The sequence below is a fragment of the Dama dama genome, chromosome 7 (genome assembly GCF_033118175.1).
Source record: "Dama dama isolate Ldn47 chromosome 7, ASM3311817v1, whole genome shotgun sequence".
Classification (NCBI taxonomy): Eukaryota; Metazoa; Chordata; class Mammalia; order Artiodactyla; family Cervidae; genus Dama; species Dama dama.
The window spans coordinates 11,795,953-11,809,984 of record NC_083687.1 but is presented as its reverse complement, the minus strand read 5'-3'; the positions used below and the strand labels follow the sequence as shown (position 1 = coordinate 11,809,984).

Sequence of the window (14,032 nt, the reverse complement as noted above, 5' to 3'; positions counted from 1 at the left end):
TGGGCCCAGTGAGAAGGTCCAGAGCAGCTTGCTTGATGCCCTCACGTGCTCACATGGCTGTGGCATTCTTCCTGCCCAGCCAGGATAGCCCAAGATGTGTGCTGGGTCTGCCTCATCCCTCTATTTTCCTCTCCTGAGATGCCTTCGAACCTCACTTATCACTGAGGATCAGTGCAGGTGCCCCTGCTGGGAAGCTGCCTTTGACTGTGGTAGCCTTCTCTAGTTTATCCTTTCTCTTCACTCCGGAGATTTTACTGTCAGCTTCTCTCATCTGACCAGTCACGGTCTTGTACAGATACCTCTTATATGCTCCATATACCATTATTTAACTTTTGGTTTCTGTGTATTATCTTCCAAAGGAAGCAGTGAGCTCCCTGAGGCCATGGCTTCTGAATCTCTGAAACCTGTACTGCAGCTAGAACAGAGCTGAGCACATTCATGCAACAATTCAACAAACAGCATTGGCAACATGCCAAGCCCTGTGCTAGGCGCTGGGCATTCAGCAGTGAACAAGACAGACTAATATAGTGAAAGCACTTAGTGAATATTTGCTAAACAGGTGTGTAGATGGATGGATAGAAGAATGGGTTGTGGGTGAGTGACTGAGCTCTATATTTTAGCATCTTTTCTATGTTTCTGTAGAGAAAAAATTCACTTCTTTACTCTTCTGCAACCCTACAGCTGTTCTGGGTAGAAGACAATCCCAAGGAATTTAGTCCTAAGTTAAGGGTAGGAAGACAGGAAACTCAGAGAAGGGAAGATACCCACTTAAAGGCATCTATTTGGCTGTGCTGAGGTAAGAAGAGCTCGGGACCGGCAAATTTAAGATAGGATTTCTGGGGAATCCTACAGAATTCATAGGACCTCAGGGTTTTCAGATGTTACCTGGGGCTTCTCAAACATCTCTTCAGTGCATCCTAGTTAGATGGACGTTCCCTAGCCTCCGTGCTAACACCCGATGACAGGGTACCAGGGGCCACGGTTCCATTGCCACTCCCTGTCAGTTCTCTTACCCTCTCCTCCATGTTGCCTCCACGCCCAAGCAACATTCAGAGTAGAATGAGCCCAGGTATCGCCCATGGTACCCTAACCTGCGACGTGTGTACATCTGCTCCACCTCTAGATCAGCTAGGGAATCTGGGCGAGCCTGGCCCCCCAGCTCTGGCTTATCAGGCCGTCTTCCCAATTTGGAACTGGGATGTGACCGCAGCTGGATTCTGGGCCCATCCTCAGCCTGGACAAAGTCCAGGCAGGGGTGAGGAGGCCTGGAAAGAGCCCAGAAACCACACAGATGACCCCACGGGCAGAGAGGACAGAGCACTTTCTTCTTTTTAAAAAGTACACTTCCCTCTTATCCAAGCTTAGCCTGCTCAACTGAAGAGCCAGGAAAAGCAGTTGGTGTTTGGCAACTGGAGAGGTACAGGGCTGAGCCTGACAGGTCCTACCTGATCCCCAGCCCAGCTCCTTGCTTATTTGAATATGCCCCAAAATGGACAAGAATTTTCTCCCTTTCAGTGTGGGCTAAGCCCACCACCCTGAGTCAGAGGTCTTTAGAGGATGGGTAGAGTGGAGGGGAGTGGGAGTGGAGAGGAAAGAACAGAACACTGGAGAGGGAGTCAAGCAGCGGGCAGAGTCCCTGTTTCGTGATGATCAGTCTTATCTCTCCAAATTGATGTGGAAAATAACAAGATAAACAATGATGTCAGATCATGTTTAATTCCGGTAAAGGCCTTTCACTTAGGTCATTTCATGTGATTCTCAAACAGTCCTGTCTGTCACTGACTAGATGAGAAACAAGCCCAGAGATGATATCTTGGGGAAGAGAAAACAGCCAGTGTCAGAAAACCCCGGTTTTCTGGCCCCCAGTCTGGTGTTGTCTCACTGCACACTGCCTTTTATAAACACATGAGGGAGAGATGCATGCCTTAGCTGTCACTGAGGCCTCCCCCACCACCCACTCCAGCTCAGCACTTGGTTCAGTATGAAGCAAGCATCCACTCCAGAACCATGGAATGGCCTGGAACTATTACTAGGATGCTCCTGGGGGAAGTCAGCAGTAGGCATGCAGGTCCTTCCCAGCTTTGGGCACCGGGGCAGCCGGGAGGAGGGCAGGGCTGGATGTGGGCAGGGAGGGCACTGGCTGCACCGTGGTGGGCACAGACGGCGTTGCCGTGAGGAGGGGCGGGCGGCGCGGCCGTGGGCAGGTGTCTCCTGCCCTCGGACTCACTAGACTGGGCCAAGCAGCTGGTTAGAAACAAAAACAAACACCAGGGATACAGGTTCCTGCTGTTAACAGCTTCAAACCGCCAGAGGAAAACTCCAAATAAATATAATTAGAAACTTGTAAAAACGTCCTCTCTGTAAACCTGCTCCCCAGGGTCTACGCTTTAAGCACCCCGCTTCTTCCTCCTCCCCCCCCAAGCCCACATATCCTGACACTCCACCTTCTTCCAGGGATCCCTCAGATTGTTTCCTTATTTTGGATCTCCTCGCCAGCCCAGCAGCTCCCGCCCAGGTCTGTTAGCTTGTTGCCATCGCTGACCAGATGCAGACAGCCCCTGGCCTGGGGCTCTGAAACCCAAACCCCACAGTTCTCTAGGGCCCTGGTTTCAGCCACAGGGAAAGCACAGGTAAGAGTGAGGGCCATCGTACCCTGTTTCAGGGGCGTCTGTCCACCTGCAGAGCCAAAACGCAAACCCAATGGCAACGACAGAGCAGCGCCGCGGCCCAAAAAGGGGAGATGTGTAGGCTGGAGGAGTGCAGAGAGGGCTTATCTCGGAACTGAGAATCCAGGGTGTGGGACCCAGGACTGGGGCCGTGGGGCCTGGCCCGGCTAGTCTTCAGTTCCCAGAACAGAAGCATGTCAGCTCTACTTCTCAATGCTGTTGGATACACACACATTTACACACATAGAAGTGCACGTTTGTGCTGCAGGGGCTGTTTCCAAGGGGAAATACCCCCACTTAAGGACACAGTAGGAACTAGCAGGTACATGGGGCCCCGGGAAACTGGGCCAGAGGACGTAGACTTGGCAGGGAACCGTGAAGCAGGACTCGGGGAGAAAATGGCATGAAATTCAGGAAAGGAGCCTGGGGAGGCCCCCCTGCAGGACAGGGGCTTGCTATAGTATCTTTTACCTTCAGCAGGAAGGATTTCTCCCCCCCTGCCCTGCCCCCAGCAGGAAGGATTTTGAAGAGATGCATAATCTCAGAGATGAAAAGGACCCTACTAATACTCTCGTCCATTTTATAAGTGAGGAGGAGAATTTCAGTTATTTCCTCAAAGGGCCCAATTCCTGGGCTCTGCATTTACCTAAATCCACTGGTACCTGCCATAGTCCCCACTCCCTGCCTGGCAGGGCTGGCAGTACGTGGGCATGAAACGAACAGAATGCGCAGTCTGGTGACAGAGGGGCCAAAGGGGGCAAGCGGAGGGTCCACATTCCCTCTCGGCACAGGCAACCAGCTCCCCCACCCCTCAAACACCTCTGGGTTGGCAGCTGTATCACTTCCCCCTGCAAGGATCGGCAGTCCCTCTGTTTCCAGACTCCTGTCTAATAGCTGAGCCCGAAGAAGCTGTCCCCAGGTCTGGGCCTCTTGCGGGCACTGCCAGCCTCAGAGCAGCTCCGCAGTTTCCAGCCCTGACAGGGACTCTTTCTTATTAGCGGTCATGTGCTAGGGGTATGGGCCGTCAACGGGGGCCCACACCCCAACATGAGGGGACCGTGCCCGGGGCAGGGCCTGGGGTGCGTTCAGGCAGCAACTCTTCACCTCCGTCTTCACAGGAGGGTCTGAAGCCATCTGCTCCCTTCCCCCACACCCAGTTCAAGGCACGGGACCAAGCCATTCCACTTCTTCACTTCTCCAATGAAAACAAAATGCACATTGCCTGCTTCCTTTTTCCTCTCACCGGAGCACTGCGCGCACATGCACACACATGCACATACACACACACCCTGGGTAATGCACACGCAAGCTCACACACCCTAGTGAGTGCACACCACGCATTCTCAAACTCACACCCAGAGCTGGCTCCTTTTACAACAGGTCCCAGCTATTCACATCTCAAACCGGTTCTCATGCTCTCAGATTGCTGAAGGTTTCAGGAAACAATCTCACTGAGGGGTTGCTGATAACTTTTTCTCCGCCTGTAGTGATTCTGGCTCCTGTGTCTTCCTGTCCCCCCTCTCTCACCCCACCCAGCAGAGACTTGGGAGATGAGAGGTAGGAAGGGGAAAAGTTCTCCCCTGGCTGTGAGCTTTCCCCATCCCCCTAGGGGACATGTCACTGAGAGAAGAGAGGTCAAAGGGATTCCTGAGGAATTTCTAAGCAGTCCACCCCCCTTCTCCACCCTCTGGAAAAATGAGGGGTGGGGGTCAGGCTTAAAGGGACGATCAGGCTCCAAGGGTTGGGGCTGACTCTCCCTTTTTCTCCCCCGCGTGGCCTGGCTGGGGCACGGCAACAGCCAGCGGCCCACAGGGCCACCCTCACCCGCTGACACGGTTATAGTTTTCATTTTGTATTTTGGAGGGAGGGGCTAGGAGGAACAGTCCCCTCACTGTAAGAGCCAGCCACAGGAGCCCAGGGAAGCAGGGAGGAGAGGAAACAGCCACATTAAAGAGGAAGAGAGGGGTGGGGGGAAGCAAGAGAGAGAGACACACTTACAGCCAGACAGAGACTCAGAGAGACGCACCGAGACAGGGAGACACTGTGTGCTGCCGGATGCGCGCTCCCAGTCCCAGCGATGCTGTTACCTGGGAGCTCTAAAATACGACCTTATCAAAATTCTGTCCCTAATGAGGAGAGAAAACAACCAGGTAAACTAAATGTCCAGGCTGGCGCGCCCTGCCGCCCTGGGGACAAGTCTTCCCCAGGAGACCTTTTCATTCAGCTGTAACCTGAGCCCCGTGCAAGGATTAGGTCTTTTTTAACCACTGCTGCACACCATCCCCCTTAAAAAAAAAAAAAAAAAGCAAAGCAAATTAATGCTTTTAAGTTAACAATTATCCTGGTTATCCAGTCTGTCTACTTTAAAATACACAGACAGGCACTTGAAAAACACTCAAAACCATGTACCCTCATGCTCACTCATTCCTAGTCACAGAAGCTTACCTAGCCACTCGTCCAAAGCAGCTCTCAAAGACACTAAAACATCTGTATACATGCTTAGCAAGGAAGTGACAACAGACACATACACCCAAGTATGTCACCTGTGGGTAACCGTGGTAGACCTCACATGCATGCACGCACGCACACACACGTTCACCTGCACACTCAGGGCTCCCTTCTGTGTCCCTCCCCTCCTCTCCAGTCCACACCACTTTGGTTCTCCCTCTGGTGAATCTCTCAAGAATAGAGACAGAGGCCCAGATATCCCCAGTGCTCTAGTAACTCTTGACAAGACACTTGCCAAGGTTATTTGTATTTTAAAGACCCTCTAGAGCTTCATTTGAAAGCATGTGGCATTCAAGGCACACCTTCTGGCACTGGTGAGATCTTGGAGGTATGTTTGAGGGCCAGGGATGGCCACAGCTCTGCCTATGGGTAAGGCTGCCCTGCCCGCTCATTAACCATCCTTTCTGCAACACTAGCGTGCAGATCTGGGACCAAAGATGTCCCACAAACCCAGCAAACCTGTCGTTAGGCAACTCTAGTAGACCAGGTTGACAAATGTCCTGAATAGTAGGGTTAAAGGTGACTGGCTTGGAATCTATGCCCAGCTAGACTCTGGGGTCAGAAGGAGGGAAGATGCCAAGCTAACTGCAGCCCAGACAGATCAAGTGAGGCCCGAGTGTGAGCTCAGCAGGGGGCAACACTAGAGTCTGGAAGTTCCTTGAGGGCAGGGGTCTCCACTCTGTTTGTGTTTCCCACAGCAGCAGCAGAAGCAGCAGGATGAAATGAAAGAGGGAGCCCTAAAGTGCTCCGGAGAGATTCTGTGTCCCTCTGTCCCTGAAGGATAGTTGATCTCCCAGGCTTGAAAGCCTTGGCTTGAGGGCACCTGTCCCTTCTCAGACTGTCCATCTGCCCCAAGAACCCCCTGGAGGATACTGCTTGCTCCACATCTTGGCTCCAGTCTCACGAGGCCACTACAGACACTGGCTCCAACTTGAAAGAGGCCCTTATCTTGTCTCTCAAAATCTGTTCCTTCCTTCAGACTAAACTCCCAAGCTAATTCCATGCTATGAGTAAGTCAGCATGCACTACAAAAGCCAGCTTTGTTTATGAAAACACAAGCAAATCCACAGTGGAAGGAGGGCTGCTCCCAGGCCGGGGGTGGCGGTGGTAGTGGGCGGTGTGGAACCAGGACCAGGGAAGAGGTAGTTTGGGGTTGGAAGGGGTAGGGATGGGGTCTGGTGTTTGACAGCAGAGGGTCTCTTGTGCTTCTGTTGAAGAACAGGTTTGAGGAGGAAGGGGGTAGTTGAAGAGGCAGTGCTTGGGGAGAAGAGGGTGCAGTGATACAGCGCCTTCCTTTTAGCAGAGCAGGAGTCCATCCAGGACACAGAGCAGCCTAAGAGCCAAGTGCTCAGGCTCCAGGATACCGCAGCCTGACTGCCAGAGACTCAGGCTTCCCCAACTCCCAAGTTCAACTTCCCCTTCTGGCCCAGCCACCTCCACACCCCAGCCCGGCTTCACGGAGCCCCTAGGACAATAGGCAGAATCATATCCTCCTGAGTGAAGCTTTGCTAGGAGGAATTTTTTTTTTTTTTTTTTTGTCCATATAAATCTCTTCCTGGGTGAGGACTCAATGGGGGAAGGGTGCAGCAGGAGGTCAAGGGGGAGGGGAGGCTGTCCTCAAGAGAACTGTAGCCCACCAGCCTGGTTTCTCCCAGCACAGCCTTGGGACTGACCAGGCAAGGAGCCTGGGGTCAGAGATGGGGGCGGGAGGGCCTCCCTCTCTCTCTCTCCCTAATTCCTAGAGGGATCTGTCAGAGCTCCCCAGCCTGGAATTTTACTTTGTTATTTTAATGCAATTCTGACCTGGATTTAAATGGAATTGGAAACCCGAGGCCTTAATAAATAAATATTATGATAAGAAATGAAAGCCATGCAAGACGAAAAAGATTTCCCCCAAAGAGGCAGAAATGCGACATTCTTGCCGGGAGCCAGAATCACAGAAATTTTCTTCACTTCTTCAGCCCTCTTCCAGCCAGAGGGAGACAAGTTGATTTCTTTCTTTTCTTTTTTTTAGTTTTCCATAAAAGATCCTATTTTTCCTTAACATTTTTTTCTGATAAGACAACTACGAAATTTCTGTCTAACTTTGAGGAGAATTGGGGGCAAGCGGAAGAAATGTATGGCATGGCTGAAAAAGTTTTCATTCTTTCAGTCTCTCCAGGCCAAAACTTAAGTTTCTGGCAATGTTTGGGAGAAGAGAAGATTCTCTCTCATACTTTTGGAAGGCAGGAAGTCTTTGGAAGATGCTGGGGTGGCAGTGAAGTCGGGCAGCATTTGGAGGCGCGTGGGGCTCCCCAAACTTCTCACTCATCCGTGCTGCCCCTGTCTCCTCCAGCCTTTCGCCCGGGGCGTGGTGCCCAGAGGTCAGGTCCCCCACCGAGGAGGGTGGGCGCACGGTGCCCGGTCCTGACAGGAGCACGCTTCCCAGCACCTGCCCTGCCCCGCGGAAATCGCGCTCCCGCCCTCGGACCCTGAAGCCCCGGCGGCCCCGCGGCCGCGCGCCCCTCCTTCCTTACCTTGCACGGCTTTGCTGTGCTGGGCGGCGCGGGCGTGGACCAGCAGGACGAGCAGGCAGAGCCCGGGCACGCGCCCCGAGCCCATGGCTGGAGCTACCGGCGGCCGGGCGGCCGGGGTCGGTCTCGCAGCCCAGGGAGGGCGGAAGCGGGCCGGGCCCCCGCGAGCAGAAGAGCAGAGGGGCGGGGGCGCCCGGCCAGGGCCGGGCCGGGGTCTGTGGGCGCGGGGCGCGGACAGCGGCGCCCTCGGCGGGAGGCTACCAATGCTGCCGGCTTCTCCCGGCGCGACGCCCGGGAGAGCGAGGCGGAGGAGGGTGCGACGGGGCTGGGGGCGCCCGGCGCCGCTGACGGAGGGGAGCCCCCGCCCTCTCCAAGGCCGGCTCCGCTAGCGGCGGCGGCTGGGCTGCTCGGTACAATCCCACCCAATTCCCAGCTCCGCCGGGAGAGAGCTGCCGCGGAGAGCGCGCAGAGCCCGGGTGAGGGACCTGGGAAAGGGGAGGAGAAACGCAGCGCCAGAAACACGCCCTTTCTGCCTCTCTTTCTTCCTCTCTCGCTCTTTCTCCGTCTCTCGGGCTCCGTCTCTTTTTCTTCGCCTCTCTCCTCCTCCTCCTCTTTCTCCTCCTCTCCTCGCTCCTTTTCGTTTTCTTCCTCCTCCCCCCTCCTCCTCCTCCTCCTCCTCCACCTCCTTTTCCGTGCCCTTTTTTCTTTCAAATGGGGCCTCGGCGCGGCGGCCGCTCCCCCTGCACGCCCGGGCGCGGCGGCCCCCTCCCCAGGCTGCCGGGCCGCTGCCTGCAGGAATTTACAATCCGGCGCTGGGGGAGCGGGCCCGGTCTCCATGGAGACGGCTTCCCCGGGAGCAGGGAGGTCAGGCGCAGACCGCGCACAATCAATGGATCAATGCAAGCCCCGCTCGGCTCCAGACCAAACAGCACCGGGCTCCGGCTAGTCCTGTCTACCGGCGGAAAGCGCGGGGGAGCCAGGGTGCGCCCCCGCGTTCGCACGCGATGAGGGCTGTGCGACGCAGGTTTGCACGCACACCTACAGAGCAGACAAAGAGAGGGAAGGGTGTCGGGGAGGCCGGGGCAGACCGAATCGCACGGGCACTCCGGGACGCCCGCCGACACAGCACGACACGCGGGGCACAGCCACATAGGACCTCGGAAGGCTGAGAGCGGCTCCGACAGCGGCCGAGTTAATGCCCTCCCAGCTCACCTCCACCACACCCCTCACGCCCTGGGGACCCAGTTCCCTCGCCTAGTGCCTAGTCCGCTTTAATCGAGGACCAAAAAGAAAGTAGCCTTTCCCCAGCTGAAACTGCTAGCTCTAGGGCAGACTGTCCTGCAGTTACTGTCTCGCTCAGCATTCTCCCCATAGAGACCTGGACTCATGTGAAAAAACACTATCGGGCTCAGCACGAGGGCAAAAGCTAACCCGCAGAAACCTGACTATATGTGTAAACACAAGAGACTCCCAAAATATGCGCAACTCTCTCCTCCAAACCTGCCCTCCCACCTTCAAGATGTGGTCCTCACCAGAACATCCTTAAGCCTTCATCCTTCCAACTTGCAGGGGCAGAAAAGGGAAGATAAACGATATCTTAAAAAATAGGGGCAAAGTGTGCCAACGGAGTGTCCCTGAAGCATGGACAACACCACCTGCTGCATGTACCAGCTCTGCCTCTTCTCTCCGTCCATCCTAGGGGAAAGATGAAGGACTTCTTGATAGTGGTGAGAGCTTTTCTGGAGTAGGGAGCTTTGTTTGGTCGGAATAAGACTGCCTGGCCCTAGGCAGTCACTTATGCTTCAGAGCCAAACTTCTGCAGGATAGAAACCTTTGGGACCCAGGCTAACCTCAGAGTCTGTCTTCAGGGTACCCTAGAGGAAGAGATAATGATCAGGATTCTCCTGAAAATAACTCAGTCCTTAGACCCTTCATACTGGCAGCCAGTATTAGCTTGGGTGACAGATGTGCTTTGTCAGAGGTTTCCTTAACCCCCAGGGAGAAGAACAAAGCGGTTCCGCCCCTAGGGACTGAGTGGACAAGTGGGAGGATGCGGACTCAGGCATCTGGATTTCCTGTCCTGACTCTATCCTGGGTCGGAGATTACCTTTGGGCAAATCATTCCTCAGTGTACCTCAGTATTGTCACTGAAAAGGAGGCTGGGTTAGCTCAGTGGTTGGAAGGAGACAGTGCCCTTAGGAACTCTAGGGGAGGAGGCCTAGAGAATTCCCTGCATGACATGAGAGATGGCGGTTGGGATGGGAGCACGCAGAACATGGGGATGGAGTGAAGGCCACAAACGTTTCGGTCAGATGATCCCCGAGGTCCCTTTCAGCCCAGTCACTCTAGGGCTCTCTCCCTCCTTCATTCCACTGGCAAACCGCTCCCCTTGAAACAGCTTTGCCTGCTGCCACCAATTATGTGTAGGACTAGAGGACAAGTGCAAACCTGCCATCCTCTATGCCCCAAACAGGAGAGTGGTTTAAAAAAAAAATAGCATCAGAGGTTGCCAGAGGGTGCCTATCCACATGGGGGCACAGAGGGTTGATTAGCGCCCCCCAGGCAGGGAAAGGAGATTGCACTGTGCTTTTACCCACTCCAGTACTCTTGCCTGGGAAATCCCATGGATGGAGGAGCATGGTAGGCTACAGTTCATGGGGTCGCAAAGAGTCAGACACGACTGAGCGACTTCACTTCAATTCACTTGCTTTGTCTCTGCCTTGATTTGGACACTGGTGTGAGCTCCTCTGGGTCCCTATGGAGGAGGGCTCCTGCCCAGTCTCTAAAGCAGGTGAGATGGGCTTGGAGGGTTCTGCATGAGCAGATCAATAGGTTAACTCAGACCTTCTCTCCACGGCAGCTTGATTTCCTGATCCTCTGAGTGTGGACATTGCCCTGGCTTCGCGGGGGAGGGAAGAGTGTGTAGCCCCACCTTAGCTGCTATATCTCTGGGAGGCTCAGTGTCTCTTACTCATTTCCTCCCCCCCACCCCCGCCCCGATTACTTTCCTCTGTTTATTCCTCTGTTCCTCTAGGAAGGTGAGCTTTCTCTACCTCTGGGCAGAAGAGGCAGTTCCCTGCCCTGCTCCCCACCTTCCATTCTAGTCCCCGCCTACCCTCAGCCCTTCAGAGGAGTCTATAGGAGCCGGGTGTGGGTCACATTGCCCTCTGTCCTGTCCACTTATGCAGGGGCTCACAACGGGAGAGATACTCCGGACGGTGACAAGGAAGGAATAAGGAGATGGCTCTTGCAAGTGCTTCTACAAAGCAGCAGCACATACCATGGCCTCAAGGGGGAGGCGGGTAGGGGGGTGCGGGGTGTGGGTGGAGTGGGGTGGGTAAAATGTCCCTGCATTCTCTGGGGTCTCCTACACTCGCCTCAGGTGGCAGTTTGCTTTTGGGTGCCTCTCTCCTTCAAGGAAATCTCTGACATTCACTTCATTCTAATTTCTCTTGCAGATGTTGAGGGAGAAGGGTGGGGCTGGGGGACCCACAGCTAGTATCTCTCAGTTCTCGTCCTGCTTCCATGGATGCCTCTGCCAGGCCTCTGCCAGGGGAGGGACTTAGCCTCCCCTGCCAAGTCTCTTTCCAGGAGCTTTTGCTTTTTCTCTCTCTGCTCCTGAGCTACCCCATCTGTTAAATGAATCTGGTGCCTCTATCTTGACAGAAGATACAGTCTTAATGGAGAACATGCATGTACTGAAACAACAGTACCCCAAGGTCAATGTCAGGCCCTACCATATCCCAGCCATCTATCTATTTTGGGTAATTTATTTCATTTCGCTGAGTCTCAGCTTCCACATCTATAAAATGGGTATGCGCCTACAGCTGCATAGGTGAGGCATCTATCACACCAGCCCTAGAGTGAAATAAAACTGCAGTTCAGATCTCAGCTGTGTGACTCAGATAAGTTAATTTCAGCAAGCTTCAGTTTTATGACGAAGGGAATATAAACCTCATCGGGTTATGGTGTTAACTGAATAAGCTAATGAATGGAAAAACCCTGGCACACAGTAGGCATTCAATAGGTGGTGGCTATTGCTGTTATTTCGACTACTTCTCAGAAGGAACAAGGACCACAGATGTCTGATGGTAAAGGTATAGTAGTGCCTGGGAAGGAGCAGTCTTGTTGCAGGCCAGACTCTGACCCAGCTGAGTGTGAGTGCAGCCAACTGGGCTCAAGCCTCACCACCCTCCATAGATTCCTGTCTGTCACACATTCCTTCTGAGAAGGTTCCAAAAATGCCATGCATTCCAGCACACTGCCCTTGTCAGCAGCACTTCCAAACTGGAAGGGTGGAAGGAAACTTACCTGCCAGGTAGAGCAGCTCTTTCCCCACCACCTTGTACCTCCCACCCGGCCTTCAGAAGGCACAGACACTCTAATGAGCGCTCATGGCTACCATCAACTCAGAGCTTTCCTATGTGCCAGGCGCTCCACCACAAACGCACCAGGCAAGAACTGCTAACCTCATTCTGCTGGTGGGAAAACCGAAGCAAAGAAACGTCAGCCCGCCCAGATGACTGACTAGGAACGGATGAAGCCAGGATCTGGGACGCAGGCTTGACTCTGAAATGTGTATGGCCTCCTCATTCTCTTTTCTGCCTCCTCTGAAAAGACAGCCACTCAACATCTTCTTGCCACTGTTACAATTTAATCATTCAGCGTAGATCAGCCCCTTTACATACAAGAGGTAGCAGGGCAGTACCCTTGTCCCGGAGGATCACACAGGGGTAGGATTTCAGAAGACTGAGAGGTCACATGACTGCCCTAGGTCACACGACATAGTAAAGAGGCAAAGCTAGAAGCAAGATTCATGTCTCCCCTGATGTCTTTTTTAAGAAAATATATTTATTTTTATTGTCTATTTGGCTGTTCCAGGTCTTAGCTGTGGCATGTGGGATCAGTGATCTTTGCTGTGACACGGAGGATCTTAGTGGCATGTGGGATATGGTTCCCTGACCAGGAATTGGACCAGGGCCCCCTGCCTTGGGAGCATGGAGTCTTAGTCACTGAACCACCAAGGAAGTCCCTCCTCTGACTTCTGACTCCTGGATCAGTGCTCCTTAGTCTGTACCCTGAGAGCTGCCAACCTCCCCTCTTCCAGTTCTCAGTTTTCCTTTTCCTCATGATCTGATCAGTCACAAATCCTTCTGTCAAGTGGCATATGGTACTTATCCCACATCCTTCTCCCCAGTATACACTGTCCAAGGCCCTCTAGAATGTACAAAAGAAATAGAAAATATGATCCCCAATCAAAGAGGTGTATCAGGGACGTCCCTGGTGATCCAGTGGATGAGAGTCCACCTGCAGGTTCGATCCCTGGTCTGGGAAGATCCCACGTGCCATGGAGCAACTGAGCCCGAGCCCCAGCTCCTGAAGCCCGCGTGCCCGAGAGCCTGCACACCTCAGGGAAGAGTAGACCCCCACTTGCTGCAACTAGAGAAAGCCCACACTGCAGCAATGAAGACCCAGCAGAGCCGAAAATTAATTCATTTTAAAAAGAGGTCAGCACCAGTGTATGCTTTCAGACCCCTTTGTACCATAAGGCAAATCCCCAAATGCCCAGAGTCTCACCAGGAAGGCAAGGCTTGTATATTCAAAATAATATCTGAATGCAACATCAAGCAATCCAGACAGAGAGTACCAGAGAAAGTCAGAGGAGACAGGAGTCGATCATCCAAGTAGGTTCCGTGGACATTAGGAGGGATTTGAGGTAAATGTTAATGACACTTAGAAAGAGAGGTACAAGAGAGGAATATAAACAAAAATCAGGGACAGAGATAAAGAACAGTCAGAACAACAACAATAGAAGAAATAGACGAAAGGAGTGGGGCGCATGCTAGGTCAGTGGACAGGTCGACCCTGGGCAGGCCTTGTTTCCCACCTGCCCAGGATGGCTGAGCAGCCGCTTGGACAGATAAGCAGAAGATTGGAAGTAACGCTCTCTCAAAGTGTGTTCTGGCCCTGGGATTCTAGGAGTAGCTTGTTCCCCAAGGCCCCTGGTCTTGTCTCTGTGCAGAGGTCTGCTGGCAGTCCTGCCAGGACCTGCTGGGGGCGGGGAGAACCTGGTCTGAGCCGCCCACACCTCCCCACTGGGCAGCCTCCTTGGCCTCTCATCCCAGGGTCCCCCCCCCCCCAGCCCTGCCTCCCTGCCCACCCCCACACCTGAGTCACTTTGCCACCTGCTTCCTCCCCACCTGCTCCCTGGCTGCTTTCATGAAGGAAGCAAAAATCTCCAACCTGCCAATTGGCATGAGCACTGATGTGTGGTTCCAGACTTCTCCACATCACAAGGCAAGTCTCCAAACTGCCCCAAGCCTTTGCCCTGTCACCTCCAACACA

At 53.7% G+C, this 14,032-nt stretch overlaps 2 protein-coding genes across 7 annotated transcripts in view; one reads left to right on the top strand and one right to left on the bottom strand.

Moving 5' to 3' along the window:
* SCUBE3 (signal peptide, CUB domain and EGF like domain containing 3) overlaps positions 1 to 7,811 on the bottom strand; it is a 37,079-nt gene extending 29,268 nt beyond the window's left edge. For all 6 annotated transcript variants that reach the window (XM_061146506.1, XM_061146505.1, XM_061146508.1 and 3 more), the window contains exon 1: positions 7,691 to 7,811. In XM_061146506.1, the coding sequence (XP_061002489.1) occupies positions 7,691 to 7,775 (85 nt within the window). In that variant the 5' untranslated portion in view covers positions 7,776 to 7,811. The remainder of the gene's footprint in view (positions 1 to 7,690) is intronic.
* TCP11 (t-complex 11) overlaps positions 1 to 14,032 on the top strand; it is a 161,836-nt gene that overhangs the window by 35,863 nt on the left and 111,941 nt on the right. The gene's annotated exons all lie outside the window — the stretch shown is intronic.